Source organism: Acanthisitta chloris, unplaced genomic scaffold (genome assembly GCF_000695815.1).
Source record: "Acanthisitta chloris isolate BGI_N310 unplaced genomic scaffold, ASM69581v1 scaffold19475, whole genome shotgun sequence".
In the NCBI taxonomy this organism is placed as follows: Eukaryota; Metazoa; Chordata; class Aves; order Passeriformes; family Acanthisittidae; genus Acanthisitta; species Acanthisitta chloris.
In genome coordinates this window covers 22303-34614 of record NW_008674512.1, presented here as the reverse complement: position 1 = coordinate 34614, position 12312 = coordinate 22303, and the positions used below count along the sequence as shown (strand labels likewise).

The 12312-nt window shown below is 43.9% G+C and overlaps 1 protein-coding gene across 1 annotated transcript in view; it reads left to right on the top strand.

Moving 5' to 3' along the window:
* Positions 1 to 12312, top strand: part of ARVCF (armadillo repeat gene deleted in velocardiofacial syndrome) — a gene marked incomplete at its 5' end in the record, with an annotated part of 82155 nt that overhangs the window by 65982 nt on the left and 3861 nt on the right. The window contains 7 exons of the mRNA XM_009075378.1: positions 4 to 131; positions 1071 to 1221; positions 2574 to 2766; positions 3945 to 4056; positions 4613 to 4703; positions 5776 to 5829; positions 11017 to 11108. Coding sequence (XP_009073626.1) covers positions 4 to 131; positions 1071 to 1221; positions 2574 to 2766; positions 3945 to 4056; positions 4613 to 4703; positions 5776 to 5829; positions 11017 to 11108 — 821 coding nt within the window. The remainder of the gene's footprint in view (positions 1 to 3; positions 132 to 1070; positions 1222 to 2573; positions 2767 to 3944; positions 4057 to 4612; positions 4704 to 5775; positions 5830 to 11016; positions 11109 to 12312) is intronic.

The following is a 12312-nucleotide window of genomic DNA, read 5'->3' as shown; positions in this document are numbered from 1 at the left end:
CAGGCTTTGAATTACTGTACCAGCCAGATGTGGTGCGACTGTACCTCTCCATCCTCACCGAAAGTCAGAACTTTAACACTCTGGAAGCTGCAGCAGGAGCTTTGCAGAATCTTAGTGCTGGCAACTGGACGGTGAGTGCAGTCCTCTCTTCAGTCTCTTGTGTTTCCTTTATGTAAGGAAAGAGCAAACTGATGTCTCATAAGTGTGCATTTGCATCTCCATTAAAAAGAAAGGAGATGGGTATGCCAAAGAATTTATTTCCATTTGCTCACTGAAGATGTTTTTCATCTTCTGGACAGATGAGGTTTACATAGTGGAAGTATTACTGAGCTTATGACAACTTAACCATGAGCAAATTTTACTACTTAAACCACTTAACCATTGCTTTGTCCATTCAGAAAAGTCTGGTGTTAAATGGTTAAGTGTCCTGAAGACTTAATTGGTTGCACTGTCAGATTGCTCAGGAAACTGCCCTCTAAAGGCTCTTCTGATATCCTCTCTGAATCATCCCCAGCACTAATGAGGCAGTTCTCTCAAAGGTGTGCCTGATCACTTCTGGAACCACATGGCAGAGTGGGATTGATCAGCAGCCTAAGGGTCAGCAGGATGGTGTTTCACAGCTGTCTTGAATCCAGCTTGTTTTAAAATTACTCATGAAACAAAATAAAAGCCTGACATTGGAGGAGGAGGAAGAGAACAGATGCTTTAGATGCTTTACTGTTTCTTCCATATGACCTCTATTTTTCCTAATCCAGGGGGATGTGTTTTCATGCTGAGGTGTGTACAGAACAGATGCTGGTGGACAATGCCCCTTCCTCCTATTTCTGCCCTCTTTCCCCAGCAGCTTGCTTAGCTGTAGGATGAACTTCTACGTCCATTCTTCCTCAGTGCTTGATGAACTTGAATGATGGGTTAAAGTCATGCAGTGCATCAGCACAAACAACCTAACTAGTCTTTGCAGGGGAAAAAATGGATTACAGCACTGAAGGTAATATCAGGGGCAAGGAAAGGGCAAGTATATGAACTCACAATACTTTGTGTTGTTTCTTTTCCCTTGTGTGTCTGATCAGTGGTCCACGTACATCCGTGCGACAGTGCGGAAGGAGAGAGGCTTACCTGTGCTTGTGGAGCTGCTCCAGTCTGACTCTGACAAGGTTGTGAGGGCTGTGTCGATCGCCCTGAGAAACCTCTCCATGGATCGTCGCAATAAAGATCTCATAGGTATCTTCCAAACTTGTCTAACCAGGCTGGGATCTTGGAAATCCTTGAGAGATCTCGCAGTCTGTGTCCCTTGTGCTGAGGATTCATTCTGTGTGCAGTTTCCATCCACGCCATCTGGGATTACTCTGTAGCCACCAAGTCGGGGGCTGTCAGCTCCGAATGTGTTTCCAACCCACACAAACGAGCTGTGGTTTGAGGGAAATCTCTAACTTGGGAGTAAAAACAGGCGTAGGCTTTTGCAAGATACGAGTGCATGTAGATGTGCAGAGGATTGGGTGGGGTAAGAAGTTTCTTGTCTCTGCCTTAGCCCTGGCTGATGTGGCACTGGTGCTCCTAGTCACACATGTGACCACAGAGACATGCTCCTTAGGCCTACCTGCTGTTCTGATTGGAGTGGAATAGAATCAGAGTCCCTTGGCACACTGAGCTAGCCTGGGGAAGTGTAGTGGGCTCTAAAGTTGTCCCTGTTTTATTTTGGCTTCCTCCTTCCTTTCTCATTCCTTTGCATGGTGGCTGGTTGTAGAAGCTTGACACCAGCTTACTCTTCTTCAGGTCAGTGTTGAGCAGTGCTCTAGCTCTTGAGCAGGGTGCTAAATAAGTATTCACCTGCCCATAAGCAGCAGTCTTGAAAGACTCAGCTGTGAGATGAGTTTTCTCCTAGATGCCTCTGTATTTAACTGATGTATTTGTTTAAACCAGAACCTTGTCAGGCCAGGAAATATTGGTCATATATTTAGGGCCACGGTGGAAGTTGACACCAGCAAATGCACCAGATTCTCTTTTTAATAGCTCAGAGGTGTAGCCAGGCCAAGGTACAGATGGACACCTGGGAGTGATATAGTCCAGACTCCCTGTTTTTATTCCAGTACTATACATGGAGAAAGCTAACTGCACCCAGGAGGAAATACTCTTACCTTTGCTGGGGGAAGGTTAATAAATGCATGGCTGCACACCTTGCCCCAGAAGGCCTATTACAAGGCTAAGTTGAGTAAGCCATGTGCATGTATTAGCATGAATACGTGGCATTAGCAGCAGCTACTGGATGCTTTCTTTGCCTCAGGCTTTGCAAAATATGATAGATTCTGGCTGTAAAATTCTCAATAAAGACTGGTTTTTTCCCCCCCTCAATTCCTTTTAGCATTCGTGATGAAGGACTTTGTCTTGAGTATCAACTCTCAATCACCTTGAGATAATGAATGATATATACACTGTGAAGTTAGTCTTGAGGTTCAAAACATGTGCATTATAAAGGTTTTTTTTGACATGGCAAACACCCTTGAGTTTTAGCATTCAGGATGGGAAGCTGAAATGATTTTTAGGGCTGGCTAATGGTATCTCTTCCCCTTATCTAGGTAGTTATGCCATGGGTGAGCTGGTAAGAAATTTGCCCAGCAGGCAGCAGAGATCTGCAAAAAACCTGGAAGAGGATACAGTGGTTGCGGTGTTGAATACCATCCATGAAATCATTACTGACAGCTCAGAAAATGCAAGGTCTCTGATCCAGACCCAGGGCATTCAGAAGCTGGTAGCTATCAGCAAGTCAAGGTAAGTGACAGTTGAAAGCAAAATGCGTAAGAAGTCCCTGTGAACATGAAAATGTCACTATGAACGACAGCTTTTGCTTTGTGAAAGTATTGGAGCATCCTAACCTTTCAGAGGTTTAATTTCAGCTATTAAATATACAGAATAAAACCAGCCAGCACCTTTAATAGGTTTGCTCGATGAAAAAAAAAGTTAATTGAGTAGTCACTTCAGTCTTGTTAAGACATGCTCTCTCCTTGTCAGAGGCATCTTAGCACCAGGTGAGCACTTGCCAGACAGCATCGCAGTGAAACTGTGATCTTTGGGTTTAGTGTGGGAGGCCTTTATCCTGTGGCAGCATTTCATTCCTGGGATGCCAGTGATGAAATCTGTTTCTTCCCAGTGAAGTGGTTAATGGTGTGCAGTAATTGTTCTGGCCAAAGGGCTGGTGGTGGTAATTCAAAGTGACAAATTTTCTCTCTGCCCCTCTGTTGAAAAGCTGTTCTGACTGCTGTAGAGAAAACTTTGTTTCGTGTAGTTCAGCCAGTCAGACATTGTAGAGGTGGTGTCAGCAAACTTTTGGGAGAGTAGCTGAAGTAGCTTTGTTGGGTTGTATTGTTATGAAACATGAGAGCCAACCAAAACTCTAGGCCTGTTTTATTTTATGGAGGGTGCTCGTGTACTGACTTAGTAAGGAATGGATAAAATTCCATTTTCTGTTTCAAAGCAGCTTATTTTTTTTTGCTGACCCAAACTACTTTGTAAGGTACTTTAAACCATGGAGCAGCTTCATTGAATCGTAAGGAATATTTGTACATTGGGCTGAAGGTTTGTAAAGTGGCTTAGAACTCTTTTATGTTTTGGGTGTCTTTCCCTGAGTAAGTCCAGGCAGGATGGAATCTTATCTGGTTTTTGTTAATGAGAGCTATACCTTGGCATTAGTGCTTGCCCAGCAATACATGTGAAAACCCAGAAATATGCAAAATTTGCAGCTCTTTGATTTCTGTTTTGGTCAGCAAATCCCTATAGATATGAAGAAGTCACTGAATGATTTCACGTACATCCTGTGACTTACAGATTCAAATAATAGCTGTACATACTACTAGGTATCTCCTGGTACTGTTTTTGATGCAGAGAGGTCAACATGTGAGTATTCTGACATTGCTTGCTACTTAAGCTCTTAATTTTCTCTTGCAAATCAGCCAGTCTCCCAGAGAAACAAAAGCAGCATCTCACATTCTTCAGATGATCTGGAGCTATAAAGAACTGCGAAATGCCCTTCAGAAGGATGGGTGGAACAAGTCACACTTTCAGGTAAAGATGGTGGATCTCAGACGACTTGTGGAAATGTCTGAGTGGAATACACCCTAACTCAGTCTAATATTGCAGTCTGGTATTTGTAGGCTTCACTCCTGTTCTCCTAGGTGATAGCACAGTGGACTGTGTACTACTCACTCACACCATCTGGCATATACTTGCTGGCTCTGCTTTTCTGTGGTCTGTACTGTAGCTCTTTAGGTTTGGGAAGTTTGGCCAAATGCTCTGCTTTACTGGAGGAAGAATTAGCTTCTCTAATGTCTTAGTTGTGCCTTGTTTGAAAGGTTTCCTGTAGCAGCACAGGGCAGCCACCTGTGCTTGACATGCAGCCTCATCTTCCCTTGTGGACAGATTTTGCTCCTTTTACAGAGCAACAGTGCTGCCATTTAGATAACAGGAAGAAAATTCCACCAGCAAATTAAAAAACACTCCAGTGCCATGTTATCAGCAGAAGGGGATTCCATAATCTCTCTCCCTACTGTTGGTTTGTTTACTTTCCTTGTTCAATTTCCCTGAGTAGCAATTCCGTACTGATGTGAGTTTTGTCTCCTAGTCTGTTTCTGCAGCTCCAAAGGGTTCCAAAGGTACTGCTGGCAGGTCTGGCTATGACGACAGCACTTTGCCACTGGTGGATAAGAGTCAAGGTCAGTTCTGCTCTCTCTTACTTGTTCTATAGTGCTTTGCTTGCTTGTTTTCTGGATTTGCTATGGCTGTGTTATGGCATGAGGGAGTAAAAATGCATTATTTGTGTGCTGATTGTTACCCCACAGTCCCAAAATGATCAGTTCTTATTACCTGGTTATGGCTAATATTACGAAATGTACACTACTACTGTTTTCTCAACTTACATGCAACATTATCAGTTAAATCTTCCTGGAAATGGGCTTGACCTGACCCCTACTCCATACTGGAGTCTTTTCCTTTCTCAGTAAGTGTGCCTGTTTTGGCAGAACTGCTTCCTCTGCTCTGCAGGGGTTTTTTATTGGAGGGGAGTTTATCCAGGCTCCAGCTAAGCTTGCCTGTGCTTTCCCATGAGGCACAGCCATACCAACACTGGTGCAGCTCCAGCTTTGATTTCATTATGATTGCTGTGTCCCTGAGTCTGGTCCTGCTGTCAGACAGCAGGGCTTGCCATGGGGCACGGGATCTGGTTTAACTGCAGGGTACTGCAAAAACAACAGCCCCACACTGCCCTGCCTGTTTCCACCCTCCCTGCCTCTGATCAGACCTGGCAGGTTATGCAGACAGAGGATGATTTGGGTCAGTTTGCTGATGTGAGAAGAAATTTCTTGTTTTCTTTGTGGATTAGCTTTCTGTTGGCTCAGCAGGCTGCTGGATTGAACTGTGTGCCATGAGAAGCTGCACCCTTACCTATTTTCTTTCTCTTCTATTCTGGGGAGACCAGAGAGAAGCTTGTTAATAGCAGTAGGTTGTCCAAGCAGAATTGCAGTTTCTGTTATCACTTGGAGAGAGAGAGAGAGAGTTTTATATTACAGTGCCAAAGCAGAAAATACAAGGATTACATGTGCTTGCTGAAGAACTTCAGTCAGACTTCCCTTTCTGAATGGGTAACAGTTGAATAGTTTGGGATTTTTTTACAATAACCTCTGCATTCTGTACTTTATGGGCTTCTCTGGTTCTGTGACTAATTTAGAACTACCAAGTTTTGAGTAAATCAAATGTAACTCATGTTGTTACAATGTTTCTGTTCTATAGATAATGAGAAGTCTGGAAGTCGTGATATGATACCTATGGATGAACTTGGCCCAGGTAAATTCAGTCATAGATCAAACTCTCTGTCTGTTCCAATAGAGCACACTGTCACTCACAGGAAAGTTCAGCTATTTCTCTAGGAGATATTATTTCAGATGGATAAAGCTGACATTTAAAACCAGAGCATTACCTCACAAAGGATTGGTCGTCATCTTTTTTTTTCCTTGATATACACGTAGAGTGTACACACCAATTTCTCCACTACTTTAAGCATCTATTGGAGATACACTGACCCAGCTTTCATTCTGGTCTTTGGCCCTTGAGGCAGCTGCATCCCCTGTTACAGGTCTGGAAATCTGGGGATTCAGAAAGGAAAAAAAAGAGTTGAAAATCTCCTTCAGTGTATTTCTTGTGCCTAGATCTGTTCTGCCTTTATTTTTGTAGGCAACACCAAAAATAAGTTAGTATGTGTGATATTCCTGGCTCCACTTTTCATTTACCTGCATCTAGCCAAGCCAGGCTTTTCGTGTAGACTGAGAACAGCTACCAACTGTCAGGGACATGCTTTGAGATTGGTAAACTCTGTAGTGTAACATGTAGAGGGGTTTTCTTTCTTTCCCAAGGTAGATAAAGGTGCTTTGTGGTCTCTTGAGAATTTGCTTCCCTTCTTCCAGTTGACATTATTTTTATTCAAATACACCTATATTAATGCCTTCAGATCAAACAGTTTGATATGCTGATATTTGTGGTTGTAGCTGAATGAAACAGCAAGTTAGAGCCAAGCAGAAAGCCAAGCACATTCAGAAAGTAAAATAACAGGTATATATTACTTTTGTATTCTCAGAAAAATGAGATGCCACCTGCCATGAATCAACTGTCCATATGTATTTTGCCTCAGGGAACACTGAAGCATTTGTTCTCACAATGGAAGGAAATAAGTTCAGAGAGGATTGCCTGGCAGGATAGCTGTGTGCTGGCAGGTGCTGCAGCATGGGCAGTGCTGATTGTTTATAGTCTCAATATTAATTGTTACCTTATGCTGTCAGGAGTTGCTGGTACAGCTCTGTGTACAAAATGAAATGCAAATTAACAGCATATGTACAGCATCAGGCAGATTCTCTGGGCCAGTCTGTGCTCAGTCTTTTTATCACCATTAGAAGATGAAATCTGTCAAGTTTTCCTGAACCCAGCTTTGGAGTGCCTTTTAACTCCAATATGACTATAACTTTATGCTATTTCAGAGGTCAGCTGAAAAGAAACGAAATTAATTTATCCAGTTTACTATCTTTAATTCCAGGGAACTAGAATAACAACTTGGTATTTCATGTCTTTCCTTCAGGCTTTTCCAAATGCTGTGGGTTTTTTGTCTCATTGGCATACTAACATAAGGAGCTGCTCTAGACTGTATTTTCTGATTTATATTCTCTGACTTTAACTTCATTGTGGACTGTTGTATTCTGGAGTTTTTGTGCTTTTTCCAGTCTGGAGTGAACTGGCAGATATATGGAGCAGAACGTCAATGTACAGTCCTCTGGGTCTCTACCTCCATACCAGAGCCTCCAGGAGAGACCAGTCTCTTTTGTATTCGTGAAGAAAATGCATGACAGAGTACCAGAGAAAGTTCTTCTGCATCTCAGCTGCTCTTTTTAGTTTGGATTTTTTTTTTTTCAGAAAGTCCTATGCCCTGGTTCCAGCTGTGTCTTTGCCTTGTCATCCTCTCTTCCTGACCTCACTCACTCTGAGATCCTTCTGCTTTACACTCACCGTCTTTTAGAGAATTCTCCTCTGACTCCAGCTTTGTGTTGTCCATTTCCTTTAATTCATATGCTTCCAAGTTGCATAGTTATCTTTCTGCTGTACTGCTTTGGTGCTGAACTGTAATTGTCTCAAACATGTTAGAGTGAGCCAGTGCAGATTCCATGGATTTCCATGCCACACACAGGTTGGATAAAGGTGCCCATCCATCAGCCAGATACTTCCAGCCCGGAGTGCTCATCCTGCTCCCCTGCAGTGTGCTGGACGGGCTGTTCCAGAACATCCCTGCCTGTGTGCCACTCACCTGTTGTCCCTTCTCATCAGGGCTTAGCTCTCTTGGTGCCTGGGCCTTTGCTGTTAACCCATGTTGGCTCTTCTTCAAGATGGCAAAAAGAAAATTGCTAGTGGTATCTCATCTTGTTTGCTAATGCTGTGAGGGTTATCCTTCTCGACAGAGGAAATTAATTCATTATCACTGTGACTAGAGAGGCAGAAAGATTTGTTCCCCATCAGCTGGTAATTCTAGACCAGTCAGATCTCTGTTATCTGGAGCAATGGAAGGGCCTGGGTAGAGTGTAGGTGTCTTGGGAAATGGAAGAAAACATGTATTATGAGTTGCCATGGGTGCACTAGGCAGCCCCGTGCAGAGATAGCACAGGTCTGTCAGATGTAATCAGCTCCAGGCAAGTGGCTCTGCACTGAGTAACGTGGAGATTGTCGGTTCCTCCTGTCACGGGGCTGCCTGGGGGTGGCTGTGACCCTGAGCTGTCTGCAGAGGCAGCACAGCTGTGATCTCCAGTCTGTATGCCAAGCTTCTCTAGAACTGTGTCTGCGCCTCAGTTAACCTACAGTCAGACAGGAGCATCTGGGAGATGAAATCGTTCAGACCAGAGACACACAGTTCAGATGCCTCTGTCCTCCGTGCCCATCTTCAGACATAACTTGTCCTTCCTCCTCCTCCTCCTCTTTGATGGGTCTGGAGGTTTGATCTTTGTAAGTTGAGAGCTGTGTGAGGGCAAAGATGGACTGACACCATTTATTTGGGCCTGTTATTTGTGATGACATAAAAATGCTGCTGCAGAGTGAATGGGAGATAGTGAAGCACTAGAGCAGACAACAAGCAGCAGGTTGAGAGGAGTAAACAAGCCAAGAATGGGATATTCCTCTATTGACCAGTGTCTATACATGGGGTTGTATTAACTCAGAATGGTGCACCTTGGAGCAGCAACATCTGTGTAGGTCATGATGCCACAGACACAGTTAATTCTGGTTGCATTTTAGAATGAATCTGAAACACAGGACAGGCAGAGCTGTGATCCTCAGGGCATGAGGTATTATTTCACTGATGTAGTCTCCTGCAAGGTATTTCTCATTAGGTCAAATCATGAACTTCCTACCTCTGCTGCTGCTTACACTGACAGAGTCCCAGTGCAGTGTGTGGGCTGTGGGAGCACAGGAGACTCTCAGTGGTGTGTGCAGCACCATGAGCACACAGGCCACACAGCAGTGGGTTGACAGCATGGACTGCGAAATACCTTGGAACTTGGATCTGAAGAGCAAAGTTCTGGACTATTCTTTGTTGTTATATTTCTGCCACTGTGCAAACGCTTGATCTTCCTCTTGCTGCTGTGTCCTGGCTAAGCTTGTTTTTTAATTTTTTAGTAGTTTTATTTTTTAGCAATTACAGTCTTTACTTCTGAACTTGCTCCCTGGGAAGTATCACAGCTGCCATCCTTCACTTGGTGGCTGTTGCTCTCTGGGGGTAGGTTAAAGGTTTCCTTTGTATCTTGGCAATTCCTTTTAAAAATGTTTCTGGATCACCCATGATGATGGCACTACAAAAATGCAAAGTGATCCGTTCCATCCCCGTAAGTAAAGTTAATATTAGATTGTAAAAAGCTACCTCTCAGCTGGTGCAAGTGTGATTTATTTTTTTTTGGAGGAGTCACCATGTTTCCATTTAATACATACTTATATGAACTCTATAGTTCTAAATAAATGATGAATCTTTAGATTAGGACATGAGTTACTAGCAGTGTTCATGCCTGTCATTTGACAGAGAATTGTCAGCCAGCAGTTCCTCCACAAACACTGGCTGGTGGCTGGGTGCAGCTCACTCTTTGTTTTGTTCAAAAGGAATAGCCAAGAATGTCAGGCATCTTCATTGCCAAGGAGTAATTGTAAGTTAAGTGCTGTGTAGCAACTATTTTCGTGCTTTATGGTTTGTGTACTACATGTATAACTCCAGAATTCTGTAGTTATTTTTAGGCAGCATCGTTAAATAATTGGTTACTGCCCCGATGTCATAAATATGTGCTGCTTCAGGTGCTTGTTGCAGGTCTGTGTGCACTCTGCTGTGAGGTAGGGGAAGAGTGCAGCCCTTGTTAGCGTGACCTGGCTGTGACCAGCTCTGTGATGCTGTCTGGTACAAGTCACTCTGCCTGTGTGTGCAGTTGTCATGTGGGCAAACAGTGTCTTTATGCCACAGGAGCCCCACAATAAAACATCACTCACTTTTTCCTAATGACCTGCCGCAGGCAAGTAATAAAGCAAGAGAGGAGCATTTTGATAGTTTATGCAAAACCTTTTTGTGCTATTCTAAAAACTCAGTTTGTCAGGACAAGAAAACATTACTGATCCCTCAGTTACACAGGGGAAAACAAAAGCCTCCAGGGAGCTATAAATTTGGGTGTCATTTGCTCCAGATTACAATGCTGTCAAAGCAGAGCAGGCAAGGATCTATTTGTCACTGATAATCAGGGAAATTTGATGCATCACGAAGATAAACGAAGTTTTGCATTGGCAATAGTTCAAAGCAAAGGTTCTGAAATAATTAGAGCCATTTCTTTATAAAACCCTCTCACACCCTTCTTCCTTATGTTCATTGTGCTTTCGTGTTCTTCCTTAGTTGTCAGGAAAAAAGGCACCAACAGGTGCTACTTTGCAATGAAAGACAGCCCAGGCACAGCAGGGTTGGCATCAAGATTTCTTCCAACTCGACAGGGCCTTTCTCTCAGTGCTCTGATGGGGACTCTTCCAGATTATTGTCATGTCCTGCTAGTAGTCAGGCTCAGGAAGAGTGGGAACATGCTGCAGAGCATTCAGAGAATGAACACAGCCAATTAATCAGGCTGCTAAGCAAGGAACGAAAGATTTGGACTGAGTTTGGAGCTCATTAGCCACAGGGCATGAGATGACAACTTGCTGCTTTCCTAGGGCACACTAAAAAGTGCAGCAGGCTGGGATGAAAACAGTGCTGCTTGCTAATGAGTGCCAGCATCTGGCAGTGATATAACAAGAGGCTTCTCTGGTTTGTTTTTCGCTGGTGAAAATGAAATCTGCGAGCCGGAGCACGTGAGAACAGGCTGCCAGCATCCCTGGGCTGGGCTGGTTTGTTTTCCTGTCTCTTCGCTGAAGAGTTCTGCTTGCAGCAGCTCTGTTTCTGCTCTTGTTTGTGCTTTGTGCCTGACTGTTGTTATTTCCCCACAGATGGATACTCCACCATCGATCACCGGGACAAGGAGCGCAAGTACAAGACCAGTGATAACACGGGCGATGCCTCCGAGAAAGAACCTCTAAAAGTGAGCTCCCTCTTACTCTGAATGCTAGTTAGGGCCTTTAAAAGAGAGGAAGTGTGGTGTCCTCAGCAAGAAATACAGGGTAGTTACTCACCAGGAGGCTCTAAATGGCTTTCTTCCCCCCCACAAAAAGGCATTATTTTGTAATTTAGCACTTGGCTAACGAGAAATAAAAATAAAATGCTGCTTTCCAGTGCAGGAGCAAATACAGCAGGCAGTCACTGCATTCCTGTAAATGGATGAGGTTGTAAAAATAGGAAGTGTTTGTTCTGTCACCCTTGTCCAGGCAGCATTCCCTGGCCTTAAAGTGTATAACTCTGCTCAGACTTTACTCTGAGACTCATCACTTCAGACTGTCACACTGCCTTGTTGTTTCCACCACAAGAAGTAGGTGAGACCTCGTGTGTCCATGTCCAGCAGTGTGGTGAGCAGTGTTCTTTGTGCAACACTTATTCACAAGCCTCACAGTGCACTGTAGGCATGGGCCAAGGAGATGGAGAGGGAAGAAGAGACATGCACAGTTATTGATGTGTGTGCCTCCTAAAAACAAGTTTAGACAGTTCTCTACTTAAAATACTTCACGAAGCTTTTTGTGTTGTGGGTTGTGTGCAAATGTGGCTCAGTGGGCTCTGTGTTGTTTTTGTTGTGTTGCTGTACCTTTTCCGGTGACCTTTTAAAAAGTCTGTTAATGCTGTGGCCGTCAGTCCTCCCTGGCCTCAGAACAACCTTGGGTTTGCCTCTGGGGAGGCAATTTCAAAAGGGAAGAGGAAGATTCATTGAAACAAGTCAGTGGTAGGAAACACTACTGTTAAGTCTGTCCTTAACCTTCACACGTTGATGATAGTATCAGAAAATCCAGGTGATTCATGTTGAGTGGGAACAATTGAACTTCACTCAGTTCAAAGGAAAACTTACTCTCATTGAACAAGGGAAATAAAAATGTGATTTGGAGAAAAATATTTCCGTAGCGAATGAGGAAGATGTTCTGCTGCATCAGCCTGCCTGTATTGGCTTGCCAGGTCAGGCATTTCCTGCTGTGCCCTGCCTTCCCCTGAAGGTGTATACACCCTGGGGAATGGCTTCGATCTGGCTGGACACTTTAAGCTGATCACTCAAGTCATGCGGTGTGTTCCTCTGCTCCAGGGTGGCAAGACTTGGCCCTGCTTGAGCCAGTATCAACAAAAGAAACTTTCTAGCTCCCTCATCA